This window comes from Ranitomeya variabilis, chromosome 3, assembly GCF_051348905.1.
Source record: "Ranitomeya variabilis isolate aRanVar5 chromosome 3, aRanVar5.hap1, whole genome shotgun sequence".
In the NCBI taxonomy this organism is placed as follows: domain Eukaryota; kingdom Metazoa; phylum Chordata; class Amphibia; order Anura; family Dendrobatidae; genus Ranitomeya; species Ranitomeya variabilis.
Genome location: NC_135234.1, coordinates 640,701,221 through 640,726,578, shown reverse-complemented (window position 1 = coordinate 640,726,578; position 25,358 = coordinate 640,701,221). Strand labels below are relative to the sequence as shown.

The 25,358-nt window shown below is 44.6% G+C and overlaps 1 protein-coding gene across 31 annotated transcripts in view; it reads left to right on the top strand.

Moving 5' to 3' along the window:
- NACA (nascent polypeptide associated complex subunit alpha) overlaps positions 1-25,358 on the top strand; it is a 56,627-nt gene that overhangs the window by 19,079 nt on the left and 12,190 nt on the right. Inside the window, exons 6-20 of one of the 31 annotated variants that reach the window (XM_077297626.1) lie at positions 68-130; positions 581-649; positions 8,278-8,340; positions 8,842-8,907; positions 9,702-10,111; positions 10,166-10,649; positions 12,148-12,213; positions 12,372-12,428; positions 13,697-13,762; positions 14,624-14,686; positions 14,909-14,974; positions 16,214-16,279; positions 19,379-19,444; positions 19,779-19,841; positions 23,935-24,267. The exons of 2 other annotated variants lie outside the window; for them this stretch is intronic. In XM_077297626.1, the coding sequence (XP_077153741.1) occupies positions 68-130; positions 581-649; positions 8,278-8,340; positions 8,842-8,907; positions 9,702-10,111; positions 10,166-10,649; positions 12,148-12,213; positions 12,372-12,428; positions 13,697-13,762; positions 14,624-14,686; positions 14,909-14,974; positions 16,214-16,279; positions 19,379-19,444; positions 19,779-19,841; positions 23,935-24,267 (2,001 nt within the window). Of the gene's footprint in view, positions 1-67; positions 131-580; positions 650-819; positions 1,806-8,277; positions 8,341-8,841; positions 8,908-9,701; positions 10,650-11,735; positions 11,799-12,147; positions 12,214-12,371; positions 12,429-13,696; positions 13,763-14,623; positions 14,687-14,908; positions 14,975-16,213; positions 16,280-19,378; positions 19,445-19,778; positions 19,842-23,934; positions 24,268-25,358 lie in introns of those variants that run through there. 28 more of the 31 variants (XM_077297624.1, XM_077297625.1, XM_077297622.1 and 25 more) reach the window with 28 other exon arrangements.

Below are 25,358 nucleotides of genomic sequence, written 5' to 3'. Positions count from 1 at the left end.
GCTCCGGGGCAAGGCTGTTAATGGACAATGAAGTGGACACGTAAATAAGCGGATTTATTTGTTTTAGCGCGAAAGAAAAAATCTAAATCTGGTGTCCCTAAAGTTTCTGTTGCTGAATCTAAAGCATCAGGTATCATGGCTGCACGACTCTGCATGTCGTCTCTATTGTAGGGCGTTAAATAAGTAATGACTCTCTTCTTTCTGAACATACATGAAGATATAGAAAATCTAAGCAATATATATTAATTTCAGTAAAGCATGTCGTGTTGATTTGTTGCCTGTAGAATGAATGTATTGTTGCTGTTAATTTTGTGATATATGCGTTTGTCTTAGTGCGATGTAACTACAGGTTGGGGTATATTTTTCCCTTGTGGTTGAACGACTTCAGTAGCATGTGACTGTTTAGGGTTGTCCCGATGTCCTCTACTGCCTGTTTTGATATCCAACAACAACCAGCAACCATGGTGGCTGAGACAATCGACAGAGAGTGCCAGTCTGAGTCTTCCGACTACTGTCTACTAGTAATCCCTGAACACCTATTTGTCGTATTCCATGTAATCTAATTACGCTTATGTTTTAGCTCCTAAATTAGAGACCCCTCCTACTGTGATCCCTGCAGAGTCCACTGGATACAAAGCACCAGCACCAGGTATTTCATAACTTCAATGATTTCTCTGATGGTGCTCTTATTGATTTGTGGAGTTGCTCTTCAGCACTTTGGTTAGACCATGTGTATCGGGCCCAGCCATTGTAACCACACAACCTGAGAGTGGATCGTCCTTTTGTCTCACTGAGTGAGGAAATGTATTTTCGCCTTAGCTCCAGAAAACAAAGCTGCTCCTGAGACTCCTGCAGTGCGTGCTGTGGAGGCCAAGGCGCCTGGTGCTGTGGAGGCCAAGGCGCCTGGTGCTGTGGAGGCCAAGGCGCCTGGTGCTGTGGAGGCCAAGGCGCCTGGTACTATGTGTAGTGTGTACAATGGAATCAATAGCATGTAACTGTTTAAAGGGTTTGTAAAGGCATACTTTCCTGCTTGCTCCATGATCTGGTAGCTCCTGAGCCAACCATCCGACAGAATACCAGTCTGAGTCTTCCAACTACTGTCCATTGATGATCACTGAGCGCCTATTTGTCGTATTAATAGATCATGCATGGGTGCTAGTGTAATAATGGGACTTGTGCAGGATACTCGCAGAGCATCATACAGTTACCTTATCTACCGTCTTGTCTTGTACAGTGTGCCGACGTAGCATCTCTAGGCTGTTCCTGACATTGCTTTAAGAGTAATGGTCGTTTTCATTTTTATTTCATGTATCAAGATTATTTATTAAAATAAGCAGCTTTGTAATATATCTTCATAGTTGTTTCTTTCTCTGACAGAATTGATCAGTCATTATCAAAATTTTCAATTCTGATGTAAAATCTGTATTTGGTGAAGACAAACTTACCATTACTTAGGAGTTGGCAGCTGCTGATAAAATCCTATGTAGCTAGAAGGGAGAGGAGCTGGAGGCAGAGCTCCTACCTAGATAGGAAGTGGCAGCTGCTACTGATAAGACTAAGTAATGGCAAAGTCTGTCAGATATATTACAAAGTTGCACATTTTCATGTGCACTACTGATTTATAAAATTAAAATGACAATTGCTCTCTAACCCCTTCATGACCACAGCTTTTTTCGTTTTTCGCTCCCCTCCTTCCCAGAGCCATAACTTTAATTTTCCGTCAATATGGCCATGCGAGGGCTTATTTTTTTGCAGGACGAGTTGAACTTTTGAACAACACCATTGGTTTTACAATGTCGTGTGCTAGAAAATGGGGGGGGGGGGGGAATCCAAGTGTGGTGAAACTGCAAAAAAAAAGTGCTATTCCCCACTTGTTTTTTGTTTGGCTTTTTTGCTAGGTTCACTAAATGCTAAAACTGACCAATACCCTGCCAATATGATTCTCCAGGTCATTACGAGTTCATACACACCAAACATGTCTAGGTTCTTTTTTTATCGAAGTGGTGAAAAAAAATTCCAAACTTTGCTTTTAAAAAAATTGCGCCATTTTCCGATACCCGTAGCCTCTCCATTTTTCGTGATCTGGGGTCGGGTGAGGGCTTATATTTTGCGTGTTTAGCTGACATTTTTGATACCATTTTGGTGCAGATACAGTACAGACCAAAAGTTTGGACACACCTTCTCATTTAAAGATTTTTCTTTATTTTAATGACAATGAAAATTGTACATTCACGCTGAAGGCATCAAAACTATGAATTAACACATGTGGAATTATATACTTAACAAAAAAGTGTGAAACAGCTGAAATTATGTCTTATATTGTAGGTTCTTCGAAGTAGCCACCTTTTGCTTTGATGCTTTACACACTCTATGTCTTGAAGGAGTTCCCAGAGATGCTTAGCACTTGTTGGCCCTTTTGCTTTCACTCTGCGGTCCAGCTCACCCCAAACCATCTCGATTGGGTTCCGGTCAGGTCTTTTGATCGCCCGTTATTGCATTTTAATGCAATGTCACGGCAACCAAAAAAAACGTAATTTTGGCGTTTTTACTTTTTTCTCTCTACGCTGTTTAGCGATCAGGTTAATCCATTTTTTATTGATAGATTGGGTCGATTCTGAACGCAGCGATACCAAATGTGTGTGTTTGATTTTATTTTTGTTTTATACTTTTTTATATATATATATATTTTTGAAAACCTTTTTCTTTAACTTTTGGCATGCTTCAATAGTCTCCATAGGCCAGATCGACTCTGCTACATAGAGGCGATGATCAGTTCGCCTCTATGTAGCAGATATACTGACCTGCTATGAGCGCCGACCACTGGGTGGTGCTCATAGAAATCCAGCACTGACAACCATAGAGGTCCAGGAGACCTCGAGTTGTCATGCCAACGAACCGATGACCCCCCCCCCGATCATGTGACTGGGTCACCGGTGTGCGTATCTCCAGCACGGTTGCCGGAAGCACCATATAAATGCCGCTGTAAGTTTGACAGCGGCATTTACCTAGTTAATAGCCGTGGGTGGATCACAATGTTTGGTATCTGCCCAGAGAATCGTATTTCCAGGTCAGTTTTAGCATTTAGGGACACTGGTAAATGAAAAATGCAAAAAAAAAACATTTGTGGAATGAAATTATTATTTTTTTTCATTTTTACTGTTTTCCAGTACACTACATGGTAAAGTTAATGGTGTAATTCAAAAGTACATTTCATGCCACAAAAAAACAAGCCCTCATATGGCCAGGTTTATGGAACAAAAAAGTTACGGCTCTGAGAAGGAGAGCAAAAAATGTAAATTTGTATGGTGATGAAGGGGTTAAATTTTCCTAGATTTTGGTGCCATTTAGCTTCCCTACCTGAATGTTTGTGCTTTAGGCTTTATACCCGCTCAGCTGCAGTTGATTGACAGGTCATGCCGAGGGTGATGCTCATGGCCGACTAGTGTAGTCTCTGGTTATGGTCCCCAGCTGGATCTTTAACTCCATAGTGTTTGAGATAAAAAAATGTACGGAACTATTGTGCAGCGATGTTCTGATTCATACTGGACGTGGTTTTGCAGCATGAATCGGGTGGCAGGTTCCCTTTGAAAGTAATCTTGTCACCGGATGTTTTACCGCATAACCCGAGAGCAGCTTAACGTAGAGAGAGACGCTGCTTCCAGCGATGTCACGTATCGGGTTGCTTGTTGTTGTTTTGATAATCTTCTGTTGATAAAAATGTGATTATATCGGTTGAGGACTAGTAAACTTGCTACCACGTAGTCCTCCATATTCCAAGACAATATGATGGAAATGTGAATGGCCCCTTGGGTCACTTTTAAAATTGAACAGCGCCTAGATAAGACTTATGATACAGGAAAGATAACTATCTTGGTACCGTGTTAGCCAGTAGATAGAAAAATATTTAGAATTGAGTCCTCAGTGGTGGATACCTTTTAATGGCTAACTGAAAAAATGGTAACAAATTGCAAGCTTTCGAGACTACTCGGGTCTCTTCATCAGGCACAGACTAAGGCTACTTTCACACTAGCGTCGGGCTCGGCCCGTCGCAGTGCGTCGGGCCGAGGTTACCGACGCTAGCGTTCTCTGCGCCGCACAACGGGGGCAGCGGATGCATTTTTCCAGCGCATCCGCTGCCCCATTGTGAGGTGCGGGGAGGTGGGGGCGGAGTTCCGGCTGCGCATGCGCGGTCGGAAAAAGCGGACCGTCGGCGGCAAAAAACGTTACATGTAGCGTTTTTTTGTGCCGACGGTCCGCCACAGCACGGCGCAACCGTCGCACAACGGTTGCGACGTGTGTCAATCCGTCGCAATACGTTGCTTAATGTTAGTCTATGGGGAAAAAACGCATCCTGCAAGCACTTTTGCAGGATGCGTTTTTTCTGCAAAACGACACATTGTGACGGATTGCAGTTAACGCTAGTGTGAAAGTAGCCTAAAGCAAATTCTGAAGAAACATATTTATACACAGCACAGAACTATCATTATGGGAGAGTGATAAGTGATGAACAGTTGTACCCATAAATATTGGAAAGTTCCTAGATTAGGAGTGAATGTTTTTTTTTTGTCCTCTGATTGGGGTCTGTTATGATGACCCCACATGGTCTGAAGTGCAAATTCCTTAATTGATGTAAAAAGACATAAATCCATGCGACACATTCATTCCTGCACTAAGTGTGTCAAAGGTCGTCATAAGTTTATACTCCCAGATTCTCTTGTCTCTCTGAGATTTGAAGCTACCTTTCAATACAAGTACCGTAGTTTTCGCTTTGTAAGATGCTCCGGATTATAAGACGCACCCCAAATTTTGAGGAGAAAAATAGGGAAAAACTTTTTTTAATAAATTGGTGGGGCGTCTTATAATCCATGCGTCTTATTACTTACCAGGGGTTGTGGCTGTGGTGAATCAGGGTCCCAGGGTCGTTGCTGGAGGCAGGAGTGGAGCATTGCTGCAGGCTGTGATGAGGGGGTCTGCAGGGGGCTCCTGTGCTGCAGGGGGGCTCCCGTGCTGCAGGCTGGGATGAGGGGTCTGCAGGGGGGCTCCCGTGCTGCAGGCTGGGATGAGGGGTCTGCAGGGGGGCTCCTGTGCTGCAAGCTGGGATGAGGGGTCTGCAGGGGGGCTCCTGTGCTGCAGGCTGGGATGAGGGGGTCTGCAGGGGGGCTCCGGTGCTGCAGGGCTGTCTCCGATGCTGCAGCGCTGTCTCCGGTGCTGCGGGGCTGTCTCCGGTGCTGCGGGGGGGCTCTGCCGACATTTTGTGAAAGGCCAGAGCCCCCGGCAGTTCGTCCATGCATTCCTGTATGACTGACTCCGGGAAAATGGCCGCTGGAATCTCGAGAGATGAGATCTCAGCGCTGAAATGTCATCTCCCGAGATTCCGGCGGCCATTTTCCCGGAGTTAGTCATACTGGAACGCATGGACGAACTGCCGGGGGGCTCTGGTCTTTCACAAAATGTCGCCAGAACCCCCCGCAGCACCGGAGCCTCCAGCATCACCCGGGGCAGCAGCGGGCGACAGCGGCGGCGGGCGGTAGCGGCGGCGGACACCCCCTCATCCCAGCCTGTAATGGTAAGCGGTATATCCGCTTTGTTAGACGCACCCACATTTCCCCCCCAAAATTTGGGGGAAATAAAGTGCGTCTTACAAAGCGGAAAATACGATAATTTCAGGTCCATGATGCTATGATCAGGCATACAAACATGTTTGGCCACAGGTAGATCCATTCTTTTTTCTTATATTGTATGGTGAGAATTTATCCTTGTTCTCAGTTTTTCCCCTGTCTCCCCCACATACAGACACCCAGTTGGACATTTAGTACAAATAATTAAGTACACCACATTAGATGTGATGCAGCTGAAGGTACCTGGGATCTTGTAGTCCTGATGTGAATTGGGGATCTTTATCTTGTCCGTGGTCATTATAAATGGACAGGTTTTACATTTTTTCTGGTTGCAAGGAAAGTTTCCTGCAGCTGTTGGAGAGGACAGGGAGCTTCTGACAACGATGCTTCTTAGATTTGGGGGCTGCCTAAAACGCAGTAGTGGGAGGTCTGGAAAAATGGATTGTAAGCGGGCATCTTTTTGTAGTAAAGGTTGTAATTTCCGTGCAGCTCCCCTTAGCACCTCCAGATTTGGATTGTAGGTAACTACTAGAGGTACCCGGTTATTTTCTTCTTTAGCTTCGCAATGTAGCAGGTGATTCCTTGATATTCTGGTGGCTCTTGTAATCTGGTTTTCAATCGTTCTTGGATGGTAGCCCTGATTCAAAAAGGGCGCTTCAGAAAGACCTTTTTGAATCAGGGCTACCATCCAAGAAGAACGATTGAAATCCAGATTACAAGAGCCACCAGTATATCAAGGAATCACCTGCTACATTACGAAGCTAAAGAAGAAAATAACCGGTTACCTCTAGTAGTTAGCACCTCCAGATTTGGATTGTAGGTAAGGGGAGCTGCACGGAAATTACAACCTTTACTAATGTGGTGTACTTAATTATTTGTACTAAATGTCCAACTGGGGGTCTGTATGTTGGGGAGACAGGGCAAAAACCGAGAATAAGGATAAATTCTCACCGCCATACAATAAAAGAAAAAAGAATGGATCTAACTGTGGCCAAACATTTTTGTATGCCTGATCATAGCACCATGGACCTGAAATTTACTTGTATTGAAAGGTAGCTTCAAATCTCAGAGAGAGAGGAGAATCTGGGAGTATAAACTTATGACGACCTTTGACACACTTAGTGCAGGAATGAATGTGTCGCATGGAGTTGTCTTTTTACATCAATTAAGGAATTTGCACTTCAGACCATGTGGGGTCATCAACAGAACCAGACCCCAATCAGAGGACAACAAAACATTCACTCCTAATCTAGGAACTTTCCAATATTTATGGACACAACTGTTTATCACTTATCACTCTCCCATAATGACAGTTCAGTGCTGTGTTGTGTATAAATATGTGATTCTTCAGAATTTGCTTTGGTCTATGCCTGATGAAGAGACCTGAGTAGTCTCGAAAGCTTGCAATTTGTTACCATCTTTCAGTTAGCCATTAAACGGTATCAACCACTGAGGGCTCTCAATTCTAAATATTTTTCTAGATAAGACTTAGGGTACCGTCACACAGTACCATTTACATCGCTACGACGGCACGATCCGTGACGTCGCAGCGATCGTATGATTATCGCTCCAGCGTCGTAGACTGCGGTCACACTGTGCAATCACGGCGCTGGAGCGATGCCGAAGTCCCCGGGTAACCAGGGTAAACATCGGGTAACTAAGCGCAGGGCCGCGCTTAGTAACCCGATGTTTACCGTGGTTACCAGCGTAAAAGTAAAAAAAAAAAAAACCGTACATACTCACTATCTGATGCCCGTCAGGTCCCTTGCCGTCTGCTTTCCTCTCTGACTGTGAGCGCCGGCCGGAAAGTGAGAGCAGATCACAGCGGTGATGTCGCCGCTGTGATCTGCTCTCACTGTACGGCCGGATTCAGTCAGAGCGGGAAGCAGACGGCAAGGGACCTGACGGGCATCAGATGGTGAGTATGTACGGTTTGGTTTTTTTTTACTTTTACGCTGGTAACCACGGTAAACATCGGGTTACTAAGCGCGGCCCTGCGCTTAGTTACCCGATGTTTACCCTGGTTACCAGCGAACACATCGCTGGATCGCTGTCACACACAACGATCCAGCGATGTCAGCGGGTGATCAAGCGACGAAAGAAAGTTTGAAACGATGTGCTACGACGTACGATTCTCAGCAGGGTGCCTGATCGCAGTAGCGTGTCAGACACAGCGAGATCGTAACGATATCGCTACAACGTCACGAATCGTGCCGTCGTAGCGATAAAAATGCCACTGTGTGACGGTACCCTTAGGGATGTGTGAGCACCGGCAGTGGGTGGTGCGATCAGCCCTATCCGTGCGAAGCTGAAGAGTTGTCTGCTCCTCATTCCTGCTTGTGTTCTGGTCTTGTTTGTCTACGCGTTTATGGAGAAGTTGTATTACAGAATGTCAGTCTAAGTCTTCCAGCTACTGTCCTCTGATAATCACTGAATGTCTATTTGTCGTATTTTACACAGTCTAATTACACTTAAAACCACCAGGTATTTTATAGCTTCGATCATTTCTCTTAACACTTGACCCTCTTATTAATTTGCCAAGTAGCTCTTGGGTATTGTAGTTAAGCCATGCCCCATTAAGCAGAGCCTGAGTAACCACACAACCCGAGGGTGGATCAGCCTTTGTTTCACTGAGTCAGAATATTTATTTTTGCTTTAGCTCCAGAAAACAAAACTGTTCCTGAGACTCTTCCAGTGCCTGCTGTGAAGGCCAACGCTCCAGGTACTGTGTGCAGTGTGGAAAGTAGCACAAACCCTCCAGCCCTGTGTTCCCCATTTCCTATTGCACAATAGTCACTCATATTTGTATGGCATCAACGCTTCAGAACACTTCCTAATCACAACATCGCACTTTGTGTAGCACCAATTCTAGGCCTTCTTCAGATGGATGTATTTTTGGTCAGTGTTGTCTGAGTACCCTGCATGCTGCTTAATATTATTAGTCTGTGTACAAGAGTTTGCCACATACCTAGTGGTCAGTTTTGAAAAGCAAAAACACACCATGCACTTGTCGGTTCTGTTTTATGGACCAGGCTAGTGCATTTAATTAATGGCAATTCCAACTATTACATGAAGCTGCACAAGGAGCCAGCCTGCAGTTTGCAAACGGGACTGGCATGATTTTAACAATGGCCCTCTGAACCAAGCCTTTCAATGACACCTGCCCAACTTTTGTAGCTTTTCCAGCAATCTCTGCAATATATATATTTTTTTTTTCCTAAAGCTTCAAAGACACAGCCTCCTCACGCTGATGCCCTATCAGTGCCTGTGGCTTTTGCTGTCAAATCAGGTATTGGGCATATTAGAATTTCCATCATCATTGGGTGAATGTGTATGGTACAGTTTACAGATCCATGACACTGCAGTCCTATCGGATGTGTGTTAGCGCTCATTCAGAAGAATATATCCGTGTGCTTTCTGTGTGTCCCAACCGTCCACACTCATTATAACCAATGGTCTGCCTGGACAAAAATCAGAGCATGCACTATTCTGGTCCAATTTTACAGCCCTTAATAATCAATGTATTGTGAGGGCAGACCCAGCACATGGAGCTAGTCACGTCCACCTTTTGGCAGAAAATGAATAACTTACAATGAAACCAATGGCATTCTCATTCTCAAGAATTGAAAATTAAAGCTGAAAATTGAGCTCCACAATCTAGCAGATTATGTTGGTGAAGGCACTGTATAAAGTATAGAAAATAAATTCTGTTTCTTCGGAGTATGTGACTAGCCAGTAGTGCACTGGTTCTGTATTTATGTAGGGTCAATTTCTTCTGAAAATTGTGAAGATTTGAGACAAAACCTTCCCTAGTCGTATTTGTACTTCTCCTTGATTGGTCTATTATTGTTTGATCTAACATTCTTGTGAATCTTTCTCGTTTTGTTCCAAAAGCAGAGCTGCCTGCCCCTGTGGCTCCAGCAGAGCTGCCTGCCCCTGTGGCTCCAGCGCAGCTGCCTGCCCCTGTGGCTCCAGTAGAGCTGCCTGCCCCTGTGGCTCCAGCGCAGCTGCCTGCCCCTGTGGCTCCAGTAGAGCTGCCTGCCCCTGTGGCTCCAGCGCAGCTGCCTGCCCCTGTGGCTCCAGCAGAGCTGCCTGCCCCTGTGGCTCCAGCAGAGCTGCCTGCCCCTGTGGCTCCAGCAGAGCTGCCTGCCCCTGTGGCTCCAGCAGAGCTGCCTGCCCCTGTGGCTCCAGCAGAGCTGCCTGCCCCTGTGGCTCCAGCAGAGCTGCCTGCCCCTGTGGCTCCAGCAGAGCTGCCTGCCCCTGTGGCTCCAGCAGAGCTGCCTGCCCCTGTGGCTCCAGCAGAGCTGCCTGCCCCTGTGGCTCCAGCAGAGCTGCCTGCCCCTGTGGCTCCAGCAGAGCTGCCTGCCCCTGTGGCTCCAGCAGAGCTGCCTGCCCCTGTGGCTCCAGCAGAGCTGCCTGCCCCTGTGGCTCCAGCAGAGCTGCCTGCCCCTGTGGCTCCAGCGCAGCTGCCTGCCCCTGTGGCTCCAGCAGAGGTGCCTGCCCCTGTGGCTCCAGCAGAGGTGTCTGCCCCTGTGGCTCCAGTAGAGCTGCCTGCCCCTGTGGCTCCAGCGCAGCTGCCTGCCCCTGTGGCTCCAGCGCAGCTGCCTGCCCCTGTGGCTCCAGCGCAGCTGCCTGCCCCTGTGGCTCCAGCGCAGCTGCCTGCCCCTGTGGCTCCAGCGCAGCTGCCTGCCCCTGTGGCTCCAGCGCAGCTGCCTGCCCCTGTGGCTCCAGCGCAGCTGCCTGCCCCTGTGGCTCCAGCGCTGCTGCCTGCCCCTGTGGCTCCAGCGCTGCTGCCTGCCCCTGTGGCTCCAGCGCTGCTGCCTGCCCCTGTGGCTCCAGCGCTGCTGCCTGCCCCTGTGGCTCCAGCGCTGCTGCCTGCCCCTGTGGCTCCAGCGCTGCTGCCTGCCCCTGTGGCTCCAGCGCTGCTGCCTGCCCCTGTGGCTCCAGCGCAGCTGCCTGCCCCTGTGGCTCCAGCGCAGCTGCCTGCCCCTGTGGCTCCAACACAGCCGGCCGTGGACACTACGTCTCCAGGTATTAGTGCTTGCCTTAATCAGGGTTATGTTGTGGAGCAGTTTGCAGTGTTGACTAACAATTATTCTCAGTATATTATAACAAAAGCGGTTTTCTTTTAACCCATATTGATGCTAGAGAATCGGACCTTTTGCGTCTATGCATATAACATCTGGTGGATTTAGTAACATGTAGGATATAGTGTGACAGATTTCTACATAACAGTAGGAGATTCCTAGCTTCTTTTAGGGTATGTGCACACCTTCAGGATTTCTTCCAGAAATTTCCTGACAAAATCCGGACATTTCTGCCAGAAATCCGCATGCGTTTTTTGTGCGTTTTTCCCAATGCATTAAATAGCGGGAAAAATCCGCAAAATTAATGAACATGCTGATTTTTTTCGCGGAAAAAAAACGCATCATGTGCCCAAAAATTGCGGAATTCATTCTAAATGATAGGATGCATATGTATGCGTTTTTATCGCGAAAAAACGCGAATAATCCTGAACGTGTGCACATAGCCTTACTAGTAAACATGCATATCCAGCTGAGACGAGGGTCACCTGACAGCTGATTCATATTGTCCAATCTATGGAGTTTCATAGAAAAACACATTTTAAAGGTCACTGAGGATGGAGTCGCGCGGGAGACTAATTGGAAAGGTTGGACCCCGGCGACTTCTTCTTGCCCACTCCCCTTGACTGACTGGTCTCTGTGCGTATACAGGGATAGACCTGTTAGCTGCTGGCAGTGGGCAGGGAGAAGCTGCATGGTCTTTCCAAGTCTCCCATGTGGCTCGGTCCCTGGCAGCTTTTAAAGTACCGGTATGTCTTTATTTGACGCACCACAGGGTTTCAGCGTTGAACATGCATGCTCACAATCACACACTGGCTGTATGAAGTTTGTTTTCCTTTAAATGTGTATGAGGAGGTTAGGTGACTCCTATCATATGTGAAAGGTAGTTTTTGTTTCTTACAAGTTGCCACAAAGCAGATACAGAATACATCGTATTAAAGTGAAGAAAAAAAATCTTGTGCCCCTCGACAGTGTCCATATTAGGTGATCGATTGCTGCCTTTTTTGAATAAGGTTATTTACTTTTGCCTTAGCTCCAGAAAACCAAACTGCTCCTGAGACTCCTGCAGTGCCTGCTGTGGTGGCCCAAGCTCCAGGTATTGTCTGGTAGAAATAACATGCGCTATTCAGTGTCATGTAACTTCACATCCTATGTCTTCTCCATAATAGTACAGCGATACATGAAGGGGGTTGTGCTGAGTCTTCCCCAACATCTGCTATTTGGAGAGGTACATGAGATGAGCCTGGTCCAGAACCATCTGCCCGCTACTTACTCCCTTCTTATGTATTGAGAACACATTCAGTACATGCGGCTCTGGGGAGGATCCGTGTCAGAAAAAATAGCTGTCAGCCAAGTGATTGCTTAGCTGATTGTCCACTTTGTCAATCTACTTTCTGTATGAAGCTTTTTTTGTAGTTTTACTTATGAACTTTACTTTTTTTTAGTTCCAAAAACTGAGCTGCCGGCTTCAGTGGCTCCAGTAGAGCCTGCCGCTAATAAGAAAGTTCCGGGTATTATGGCTTGCCTTAGTTTTACAACCGTATGCAGTGTTGTCTACCATGTATAAAAAAATTTCCTTAAAAGCTGCAATCCCCATACAGTGTCTATGACTTAGGGATGTTCAGCTTTTTTCATTGAGTCAGGATATTTATTTTTGCTTTGGCTGCAGAAAACAAAACTACTCCTGAGAGTTCTCCAGTGTCTGCTGTGGAGGCCAAAGCGCCAGGTATTGTTTAGAAAGAAGCATGAACCATGTTGTTCTGTGTGACTTTTTAGCGACTTGCCTTCATGTTTGTCGCAAGCGTTGTGTATCAAAGTCTGATAACTCTAAAGTCTGTAGAAGCAGGCAGTCACTGATCGCAAATTGGGTGGTAAGAAGGATCTCCCATGTTGGATTTCAACATAGCCGTTCCTTATGTTCTGACTAAAGAACAGCAACTTTATTTCCCTATCTGTGCAAAACGCATGCTGTGTGCATGAAGGTGGGTGGGGGGGACAGGAAAGATAACAAAGAGACTGTTCAGCCAACAGCCCTCTTAAGTGCCTGCCCACCTGTAATGAAGGTACACGTGAGTGCAGGGACACGGTGGGAAAATTCATCAAAATATTTCTGCCAGAAAAGTGATGTAAAACGCTTTAAAAATCCCCACATTTTTGTTCCAGTTTTAGACAGCTTTGCCAAAATGGGCCGAGCTTTGGAATTGGAGTGGCCACAGTTCTTATTCAAGGAATATTACTCCACTCAGATTAACTGGAGTAACATTTCTGGTGAGGCGCACGGAGATGCATGCCATTGATTAGTGTGTGCCTCTTAATGAGTTTGGCGCATCTTATTCCTGTACGCTGCTCATTACTTCAACTCCACCTTTGGGTGTCCTTGCGTTACTGGCTTAGAGCGAAGCCCAACCCTTCCCACCTACCAGCAGTGTCAACACCATTTTTTTATTTTTTTTTTGCTGTGTGGATCAGCTCCATAGACTGAGCATTGTCAGACCGATTCAGTGCCTGTTGCTGTTGAAAATATATTGGGTATTGTGTCCACTGTAAGTTCCAAAATTAGGCGAACGGTTTACAGAAGCTATGTAGACGAGACTCTCAACACTTCTGTCCGATCAGATGGCTCTTACATTGATGTGCTCTCTCACACACGCATTACACCCCCTCGAGAAGTGAGCAACTTCTTCTTTATTAGAAACTAAATTCTCATTTTGCCAAATTATGGAAGTCCAAAATTTGCTGTCCAGGATCTAGTGGCCACAGTTGGCGTGATGGACACGTTGTAAAGAGTACCGTATATTTTAGCCTTAAATATGACATATCACCAGTCAGTAATGTAGTGGTTTGTTATCATGGCTTGCGGTTACAACATAGTTAAGAATTGTGGAGATTGGAACCACAAAGACCTCCCTGGTGGTCTAGTTTGCTTGGTAATCAATCTGTTATACATAGTTTTTATTTATGGTTTTACTTTAGTCGTTAATCTTTCTGGTTCAGTTCTAAAAGCAGAGCTGTCGGCCCCTGTGGCTCCAGCAGAGCCTGCCGGGAATACGAAGACTCCAGGTATTATTGCTTGCCTTAACCAGGGTTGTATTTTGGGACGGTTTGCAGTGTTGACTAACATGTATTCTCAGTATTTTGTAGTAAAACCTGAAAAGCTTAGTAATAAAGCTGTACAAACCCATTCTAATGCTATAGGACCTGTCGGCTTTTCTGACATTAGTATTTTTATTTACTTTAATACTGCATGCAAGAAAACTAACAATGCTTGGGGCATCCTTACCATATGCCACATCCATATAATCTGACATGATCTTTTGTTTCCTTAAAAGAATAATATTGTATTTGTTTTGGCAAACTTCTGTCCCCAAGCACAGTTTCCTTTAATAAAAGGAGAAAAAAACCCTTTCCCTACCTGGTTCTTGCTTCCGTCGTAAACTGCGTTGGTGTGGGTTTTAAAACCCCAAAATCTTTAACAGTGTCAGAAGTATAGAAGTATCCAATAGTGGCACATCCCCCTCGCTCCTCCCATCCAATACTAGTAAGCATATATGTCCAACTGACCCAGGCTTAAATGTTTGCCAAATGGGGCTCAGACTATCATTTTGCAATGTCCACATACGAACCAGACTCAAAAAGATCTCCCGAACTTGCAGCCTCTTATGTTTCTAGGAAGCTGAAAATTCAGGTCCAAAGAGCCGCAATCAGTCTGGATATTGTGGTCCGTATACAGACTTTAAAATCCGCATGTCTGAACCTGGCCGAAGTCATAGAATTCAATCTTATGTGAATAGTCAGTCTAAACTGTGTTGAAAGTTTCATAAAGTTAGAAATATTACTGAAAAAATTGCAGCCTCCAGATCGTCTCCACGGTGGGTGGTTGATTGGTCTGTGTTCTGCTGAGGATGCTTATTTTTGCCTTAGCTCCAGAAAACAAAACTGCGCCCGAGAGTCCTGCAGTGCCTGCTGTGAAAGCCAAAACTCCAGGTACTGTGTGGACAATAGCATGAACCATTCAGTCCTGTGACCTTTTAGCATCTTACCTTAATATTTGCCCTATGATTTGTGCATGAAAGTCAGGCTACCCAATGTAAACCTGACTGTAAAAGGCTTGTCCAGCGCTTGGTGTCCTTGTGTAGTACCAATCCTATACTGACCTCTGCCCCACTTTCCCAAGAGTCACAGCACTATTTTTTTCTTTTGGGTTAGTTTCAAAGACACAGCTTCCTCAGACTGGTGCCCCCACTGTGACTGTAGCTGTTGATGAAAAACCAGGTATTGTGCATGGTAGAAGTTTTGTACACTTGAAACACCCAACACTGCAACCCTATGAGAAGTGTGGTAGATGAATCCTTTTTAAAGGGCTTGTGCAGTCAGAAATCTGTCTACCGTCACTCGTTTACATTAGATTGCCAAATCGTGACAGTGTGCAATGTCATGTCCTGACTAGTCTCATACAGCTTCCTTTTATAGAAGTCTAGTCGGCGCATGCCCGTAAGAATTCAACTCTTAAATCCGGTTTCATCACTGTCTGCTCATACATGACATACAGGGGGAGTACGGATCACACACACTCACAATTTGGCAGTCTGCAATGGCTGCAGACGTTGCTTCTTAGGCCTTGTTCACACGATCCTTTTTTCGCTGCGGATTTTTCAGGTCCTGATTTGTGAAACCCGCAGTGCAAAACCTGCGGTGGTTTTCACTGCGGTTTTCAGTCCTTTTTCTACTGCGGATTCCACTGCGGGTTTCCAGCTGCTTTTTCCTATTGGTGCAGGTGGAAACCCGCTGCTGAATCCGCAGAAAGAATTGACATGGTACTTCTTTTTTTCCGCAGAAAATCAGCACGGATTTTCAGGCGGAAAAAAGGAACGTCGGAACAGCGTTTTTCTTTTTCCATAGAGTAACATTGTACTGTACCCTGCATGGAAAAAGGATGCGGATCCGCAGCTTCCAATCCGCTGCGGATCCGCAGCAAAAACCGCATCGTGTGAACATAGCCTTAGTACTTCAAGAAGTTGTCCAGTCTAACTGCCTGTTTATTAATGTGTCTTTAAGAAGCCACTCTTTCAATTTAAACTTACGGTAATCATTCTCATTTTTCAATATGTTAGTAATTGGCAATAAAATCTGATAATGTAGATATGGAACTTAGCAATTGTTTTGGCCTCGGTTGTCGGTATAAAATCCCAGCTGATAAATATAGAGGACATAATAGTTTTGTGTTGTATTTTTTTATGTTATCTATGTATACCAGTTACTTGATTGATTTGTGGAGATTAGAACCAGAAAATAGTCTCTGCTGGCATTGTAAATGTCATCTCCCAGAGTCAATCAAACTACATATTTACATAAGTTGAAAAAAGACCTGGGTCCATCAAGTTCATCCATTCTTCACCAATTCTGAATTCTTTGTCACTAAATGATCTACAACCCACAATGCCATTTGTGCTGAGGAAAGCATCCTGTTTTGTTTTTCTATTTGTACTTGATACTCATGGATCTCTTGTTTAGCTCCACAAGCTGAGCTGCCAGTGCCTGTGGCTCCAGCAGAGCCTGCCGGGAATACTGAGGCTCCAGGTATTAGTGCTTGCCGTAACCAGGCTTATATTTTGGGACACTTTGCAGTGTTGCCTAACATTTATTCTCAATATCTAATATATAAAGCTGAATGTGTGTATGTATGTATGTCCGGGATTGGCATCTGAACTGTCGCAGCTACAGCCACAAAATTTTGCACAGTCACACGTCTTGACCCCGAGAGCGTCATAGGCTATATTGTGAGGTGAAATTTTAACCCCGCACTTTCCAATTCACCAAACAATTTTGCCCCTATCTACATAATGGGGAAAAAGTGAAAGGAAAAGTGTTGGAGGCGTCGCAGCTACAGGCACAAAATTTTGCACAGTCGCACGTCTGGACCCCGAGAGCATCAAAGCTATGTTGTGAGGTGAAATTTTAACCCCGCGCTTTCCAATTCACCAAACAATTTTGCCCCTATCTACATAATGGGGAAAAAATGAAAGGAAAAGTGTTGGAGGCAAATTAACAGCTGCCAGATGTGAACAAGGGGGACTTAAAGAATGAGAGCGATGGCGCCAAAGAGTATATACTGTACAGTTGCTAAGGTGGGGCCCCGACATGGGATATGAACACACACACAAAATGCGCCACACACTACCACGTGCTCGAACACATACCACCCTCAGCGCACATTTCACCACACATACACCAACCTCGCCACATAAAAGTTGAAACACAAAAGTCGCCGCTCAAAACTCGCCACGCGCAAAACTCTCCACATGCAAAACTCTCCACACGTGCAAAACTCACCTCATGGAAAACTCGCCACACGCAAAACTTGCACACGCGGAAAAATTGCCACATGCACAAAAGTTGCAACACATGCAAAAGTTGCCTCACACAAAACTTGCACATACTCAAAAGGCACCACACATAAAACTCGCCACGCGCAAAACTCGCCATGCGCAAAACTTGCTGCACACAACTTGCTACACTAACCTGTCACATGCAACTCGACACACAAAAAGTTGCTACACGCATGTCGCCACACAAAACTCATCTCACAAAAGTCGCTACATGCATGTCGCCACACGCAACTCAACACACAACTTGACACACGAAACTCGCCCTAAAACACACACAAGTCTGGTATTATCCTTCAAAAATAAAAATCTGATTAATAAGCTGACAAACTACAAGAGCAACAAATGTACCATATAGGAATCCGGCAGCTGTCAGTCACATGACATATTATGTGTATGTGTGAGCTAATATATACTGCCAGGGGGTGGGCTTACTGTTGGCTGGAGATTTATCAGGCTGCCAATTTAGCTTACAAATACTCAGGTAAAAATACTGACCAAATAACGTGTGAACGAGGTCTAATACAGGAGGAGATGACATACAGATATATACTATATACAGGAGGAGATGACACACAGGTATATACTATTTACAGGGGAGATGACACACAGGTATATACTATATGCAGGAGGAGATGACACACAGATATATACTATATACAGGAGAGATGACACACAGGTATATACTATATAGAGGAGGAGATGACATACAGGTACATACTACATACAGCAGGATATACTATATACAGGAGCAGATTACCTATAGGTATATAGTATATACATGAGATGACATACAGGTATATGCTATGTATAGGAGGAGATGACATACAGGTATATATTATATACAGGAGGAGATGACACACAGATATATATACTATATATAGGTGAGATGACACACAGGTATATACTATATACAGGAGGAGATTACATACAGGTATATACTATATACAGGGGAGATGACACACAGCAGGTATATACTATATACAGGGGAGATGACATACAGGTATATACTATATACAGGAGATGACATACAGGTGTATACTATATATAAGGGAGATGACAAACATGTATATACTGAGGTGAAAATGAGAGGTGTGAGGTGAAAATGAAAAGGTGTGAGTGCAAAATGAGAGGAGTGAGGGAAAATAGTGGAGCGATCGGAAAATGACAGATGTGAGGTCGAAATGACAAGTGTTAGGGGGGAAATAAGAGGAGTGAGGGGGGAAATAAGAGGAGTGAGGGGGGAAATAAGAGGAGTGAGGGGGGAAATAAGAGGAGTGAGGGGGAAAATGAGAGGTGTGAGGGAGAAAATGAGAGATGTGAGGGGGAAAATGAAAGATGTGATGGGGAAAATGAGAGGCGTAATGGGAAAATAAGAGAAGTGAGGTGCTATAACTAACCACAGATATTTACTATGCCCAGGCAACGCCGGGCTCTTCAGCTAGCTTAGATTTACAATCTCCATGCTTTTCTCATGGTCAACTTTATGTGGCCTGTTCAAGAGTTGGAACAGCCAAAAATCTGTTTGTCTTTGCACCTGAAGAAAAAACTAAGAATGTCGTTTATCAAAAGGCTCTCGATTAAGTAGTAGAAGATTACTTCACATTACTTGGCCAATTTAGTTAAATCTGTGTGGAATATCTCTGGTGTTGAAATATATGTTGTAAAATGCTTCTATTAGCTTAGTTTTTGCCTTTTAATAATTACATTTCTATCTATTTGTTTTGTGGTTTTTTTGTGCAGAATAAATTTTTGTTAACACATTCTATTTTGCTAACAGCAGTTATTACCCCGGGCGAAGCCGGGTAGTACAGCTAGTATTGTGATAAAACCTTTGCTGGTTGTACAGATGTGGCTTAATGCTGGAGGACCTGTCATCTCCATGCATTTAACACTGGGTGAAAGTTGATGCCCACAGAAGCATGCGGGACGTACCGCCTTGATTTTATGTTCCCAGAGATATTGGTGTATCCCTCTCCCTACACTAGTACGCATGTAAATCCAGATGATCCAAACCAGAAGAGGGACTTGGGGCACTCTCCTATGTGAAATGTTAGTTTTTATGTCTAAGAAGTCATCTCTTAATGCATTTTGTGTATTAAACTTGCTGCTCCAGACTGATGACTATGGCTTATTAATATATTTATACACTCCATTCTGTATCGACGTGTGGAGATTGCAACCTCCAAACTTCCCAGTTAGCATAGTTAGTTTTGTTTTCTATAGTCAATATATATATGTCGCTTTTCTTTTATAGTTTTACTCTTTACACATATGAATCTTTTTGGTTTAGTTCCAAAGACTGAGCTGCCTGCCTCTGTGGCTCCAGTACAGCCTGCCGCTAATACGGAGGCTCCAGGTATTATTGCTTGCCTTAATTGTTTATTTTTTTTTAGTTTGCAGTGTATAACATTTTTTATAAATATTGTTATAAAGCCTATTTTCAGTGAGCTGTACCTACCCGAAGCTAACCATCGTAGCATATTCCCCTTCCTGATACTTTTAGCGTAGCGTCTAGCGTGAATGGTTCGCTTACATGTATTGGAAAGTGTTTAAGAATTAAAAGTAGTCTGGAAAATACAAAGATTAATAAAAGCTAAAGAGAAAAAAAATCAGCCTTTAGAAGGTGTGAAAGCCTGGGGAAGGATTGGTTTGTGTTTCATTGGGAGTGAGGATATGTATTTTTGCCTTAGCTCCAGAAAACAAAACTGCTCCGGAGAGTCGTGCGGTGCCTGCTGTGGAGGCCAAAGCGCCAGGTATTGTCTGCAGTGTGTCATGCCCGTTCACTTCTTTACAACTTTTATTTGAATGTTTGGCCCAAGACTTGTGCATGAAGATTATGCAACTCACAAATATGAACCTATAGCCATTGACACTCCATAATAGCTTTCCACAGCTTCACGCCTCAAATTGGCTCTCTTTAGCACCAACTTTTATAGCTTCACTCACTACATCACCCTTCTTTATTCCAACCACATGCTCCGAGCATGATAAAGGAGGATAAAATTGACAGTGCACATCAGTGTTTAAAGAAAACCTGTCAACATGATTTTGTAATGTGAAGAAGAGACGGCTGTGATGACACTGTAATATAGAATAAATTGGGTGCACAATGGCAGGACTGTACACGGGGTCTTCTGCCTGTCTGATTTCCCAGCTCCTCTGCTGCGTGCTGCCCCTGTCTTGTGTATGATGGGTCACTTCTTTTTAAGTCACCTACCTCCTCTGAATCTTTGTCAAACAGAGGAGGCTGGTGGAAGGGCTTGGGAATCACAGACGGGGAGTAAAAGACCCCATGAACAGTCCGGTCCCTGTGCTCCGAAATCTAGTTGGCAGAAAACTTCAAATGGCGACTAAAGCACCACTCCAGCGTTTTTTTTTTATTGTACTGCTGGAGTCCTGTCTGATACTCTGCTTCCGCTGTTTTCATCTGTTTTTGCCGCCACTCTGGTCTCCGGCGAAAAGTGATCTGCCGCCAGCTCCTGTGTTTCATGGAGCTGCGTGGAAATCACTTTTCAGTCAGTCTGAGAGCCTCGTTCTGGCTCTCCTAGAGTTGTTTCGTGAGCTTATGTTGTAGCTTCTTACTTCCGGCCAGTCAGAAGCTACTGTCAAAAGATTGCCATGGGACTGGTGGGGCACCGAAAAACTGGGAAGACAGCGGAGCGTGAGTATATGACCTGGGGTAGGGGACTTACATTTAACCCTCCGTCACATACAATATTCGGACTAACGAGTTCACATAGAATGTGCCCGTCAGGCGCCTGCTGGAAAAATACCTATAATATCTAATGTTTGCAATTTCAGTGCTCTAAAAGTGATCAGTGACCTTCATAGGGATGTAATAAAAGAGACTACACATAATCAGTTGCAAAAAAAAACATTTACTTAACATAAAACTAATAACTATGAAATACAAACTTTTCAAAACTCCCGCCAAATAGTCTGAAGCAAGAGAAGGAATATGTTAGGGAACTACTGTATATGCCTGAGCAGCACACTTTCTTTTATAAAATCTCCCTTATTTCTATGAAATATCCTCACATTTTGTGCTATACATTCATAAAACAAGCTAAATAAACTATTGTGATGAATAAAAACATAAAATACCAACCTTACTGAATGTAACGTATTCACATACAATGAGCCTGAGAGATCTGTGCAGCTATATCCTCTCCCCTGAAGCTCTGAAATCCACCTGTGATATCAGGTTTCACAGACCTTCAAGAGACAGGAGACTACCTGGAGGGAGGGGCTTTCCTCACAATCTGGTGAGGAAGGAGAAATGAAAGTAAAAGAGAAGCGCCTGTCAGATCAGTTGTATGTGACGGAGGGTTAAGGCCATGTTCACACGCTGCGGTTTTTACCGCGGAACCGCCGCGATTTTGATGCTGCGGGTCCGCAGCAGTTTCCATAGCGTTTACATTAACATGTAAACCCTATGGAAACCGCAAACCGCAGTGCACATGCTGCGGGAAAAACCGCGCAGAAACGCAGCGGTTTACAACCCGCAGCATGTCACTTCTTTGTGCAGAATCGCTGCGATTCTGCACCCATAGGAATGCATTGAACCGCTTACTTCCCGCATGGGGCTGTGCCCACGTTGCGGGAAGTAAGCGGATAATGTGCGGGTGGTACCCGGGGTGGAGGAGAGGAGACTCTCCTCCAGGCCCTGGGAACCATAAAATAGTGTAAAAAAAAGAATTAAAATAAAAAATGAAGCTATACTCACCTCTCAGCGCTGCCCGCGGCGTCCGGTCTCAGTTGCTGTGCCGAACAGGACCTGTGGTGACGTCGCGGTCACATGACCGTGATGACGCCGCTGTCACTTGACCGTGACGTCACGAAGGTCCTTGTCGGCACAGCCGCTTGCAGCGCCGGGGAGATCGCGACGTCAGAGGGTGAGTATAGCCAATTTTTATTATTTTTTACATTACTATTGATACTGCATATTGCTGCATATGCAGCATCAATAGTACAGCAGTAATCCCGCAGCGGAAACCGCGGAACAAACCGCGATAAATCTGCAGGGATAACCACAGCGGTTTTGCCCTGCAGATTTTCAATTCCGCTGCGGGATTAACCCGCAGAGGAACCCGCAGCGTGTGAACATGGCCTAAAGTGCCATTCCAGCACTGGGGAAAAAAACGCTGGAGTAGTGCTATAAAGAATAACAAAGTGGTTTTCTTCACCAGATAATATATAAATATCACTTTAGTCAGTATTACAGCGCCATTACAGCCATATTTTACGTTACATTACAAAATTATGTTGACAGGTCCTTTTTAACTTTGAAACACCTATTGCCTCTGTTTCATATTTAGAAGGTATGGATTGTGATACGATTTATCAACTGATATTTTCACCTTGTGTATCTATATGCAGTCCAACTTTCTACATATGCTGACATTAAACCACAACTTTGTATAAATGCCAGGTATTTTTCCTAAATAGGTTAAGTAGATTAGTAATATTGATCTTGTATTGCCAAATTTTCATATTGGTCTTTCTTGTTTTTCCTTGTTATGATTCTCCTCCTTTTAGTGTGCCTTTCTGGTTCTCTAGTTTTAAAAGCTGGTTCTGTAGTTGGTGGAGCTATAGGCCATCCTGATGTGGAGTTCCCTCTGCTATGCTTGCTTCTAACATGAACTGTTTCATGCATAGTTTGTATGCTGCAGATGTAGTAGACGCTCCTCTTTTTGATGTTTCTGAGCAGACCTCAGTTCAAGTTTTAAGACCGCATAGCTTGGTAGAAACCACACCTGAAAGATTATTTCTGAGTATTGGTAATGTTCTTACAGATTTCCTTTCTGAAAATAGAAATACTGATATCACTTATGTACCATATTCTGTAGTAGAGGAATATCTTGCTCCAATCTTAAAGAAGAGTACTCTGTTACCATTGTTCATTCTATCGGAGGGCCCGGCTGCCCGCTCCGAGGAGCCGGAGGGCCCGGCTGCCCGCTCCGAGGAGCCGGAGGGCCCGGCTGCCCGCTCCGAGGAGCCGGAGGGCCCGGCTGCCCGCTCCGAGGAGCCGGAGGGCCCGGCTGCCCGCTCCGAGGAGCCGGAGGGCCCGGCTGCCCGCTCCGAGGAGCCGGAGGGCCCGGCTGCCCGCTCATCAGTAATAGAAGTCCATTCACTGATAAAGAGCAAAGCTGATTATTCCGTAGATGATCCCACTGCAGTGCTGAATAATGTGACCTTGTCAGTTTCCTTTGATAATGTCCAGTCTTTACAGTGTGTGGTTCCAACAGCAGAAAATGCTTCTGCCTCTAGGGAGTTGCCTCCATTGGAAGATGTGACTCCTTTATTGAAAGCAGTGCCTGAGGGGGCGCTAGCACTAGAAGGTGGAAGCCCAGCTGCCATACCTCTGGAGGCTTTTACTGGTTTGCAATTTGGTCATGGCACTGAGGGATCAACCATTGAAATGACTTTTCATGAAACCTTAGATGTAGAAAAAAGCAAAATATCTTCTAAGGGAATAGAAGTGGATAAAAATGTAGCCACTGACGTAATGTTGCCTGAGATGTGCGAAGATTTAAATGAATCTATTTTCTTTTTGCCAAAGCACTTTGAGCATGTTGATAATGCCAAGCCATGCCCATATGCCCCTCTCAACTGAGGAGCGTGTATGCCGTAGTACATCCTGTGAGCCAAAGCATGTTGGCTCTTCAGTTTCTATGCCTGCTAATGATGGATCCCTTTATTCTTCTATAGATAATGCTCAGCCTGACTCGATTATGACTATTTATGCCAGTTCTGCTACCCCAGATAACAGCAATGACTTGACCCTTTCTAAAGATCCGTTATTTTCTGCTGCACCTAATATCCGTTCTTCTCCCATTCTTTTAGCTAATAAAGTTGAGAAAGTGTCTCAGATTTCCCCTCCAGAGCTATATATTCCAAGTCCTGCAAAAGAGCTAATCCCTACTCCTGTTGTGGCTTCCGTGGAATCTGTGCCTTCTGTATTTCTTCCTTCTGTTTCTCCATCTCTTGTCTCCAAAACCCTCAACTCGCCTACTGCACTTGTCTCGGTTGCTGTCGAAGAGGAAGAATTGCCACCTCTGATCCCTCCAGAGGTTACAACTAAGGAAGCTGTGTACCAGCCTGTCATGGTGGACCTAGTTTCCCCTAAACCATCCGTGACTGCCCCTGTCAAAGAGCCACTTCTGAAGAACGACAAGGGTATCTTTGTGTTTAACCTCACTTTGCAGTGCATGATGTCCCACCTAGTGTTTGACCTTGATATTATTACAGGGGTTGTGCCCAGTTTGGAAGGTATCCCCTGTCCATAGTGAGACGGATAACCTTAGAATCATTGGATTCTTCTCTCCCCATCCTCATGAATAGGGGATAGCTTCCAAACTCGGTACAACCCCTTTAACATAACTAACCTTTAAGATGTATACAATGAGAAGCTGTTTGTATTGTGATATATGGGTGGTTTTATGTGCATTAAAATTTGGAAACCAGTAAATACATCTAGTCTCATAATTATATCATCAGATAATACATTTTCACATATGCATAGTTTGCGATCTCCACTTTTTTTTGCTGGAAGGATGCAATGAAAACCACTTTTATCATATAGATGCCTAACTTCATTAAAACCTAGATGTTTTTGCATTTTATTGTTTTTGTTACTTCCTGCTCTCTTTGGAAAGCATAGTGTTGCTCTTAAGTGTTAACTTTGAGGGGGTGTCACGGTAAACAGAAAGTTTTTGTGAGTTCATATACTGTAAATTAACTAGCTGCAGGAAATGCTATAAAATAACACATTACGTCACTCCCTTATATAGCTATCGTCCAGCTCTAGTAGTCCCTGGCGGTCCTTATTTTCATGAAATAGTGAGTGTTCAACAGTGCTCCTCAACTCCTGTACTAAAGGCTCACGAGATCAAGTTCTCGGCGTTTCTGTAATATTGCACAGGTCATAATTCCATCACCTAGGCAATACGGAGGACATCCTGAAAACACTGTTGGGCCTGATGACTGAAGTTGAGGAGTAATGTCCCACAGCATGTGACGACGGAGGCTAATGATTGGCTAGCTGCTGTGATTAAAGTATATTCTGGAAAATAGAGTAGCGTGAGCATCGGCACTGTAGTGGCAGGGATCGCAGAGGTAATTTTATTATTTTTTAACATTTCGTCCAGTTAGTTTCATTTCTCACTGCAAAACTTCACATTTGAAAACTTTATCTACTGATTGTGATTAAGTATGGTAGTGTAAAGCTATATAGCCATATTGTAAAAGTGCACTGCAGTGTTTCACTT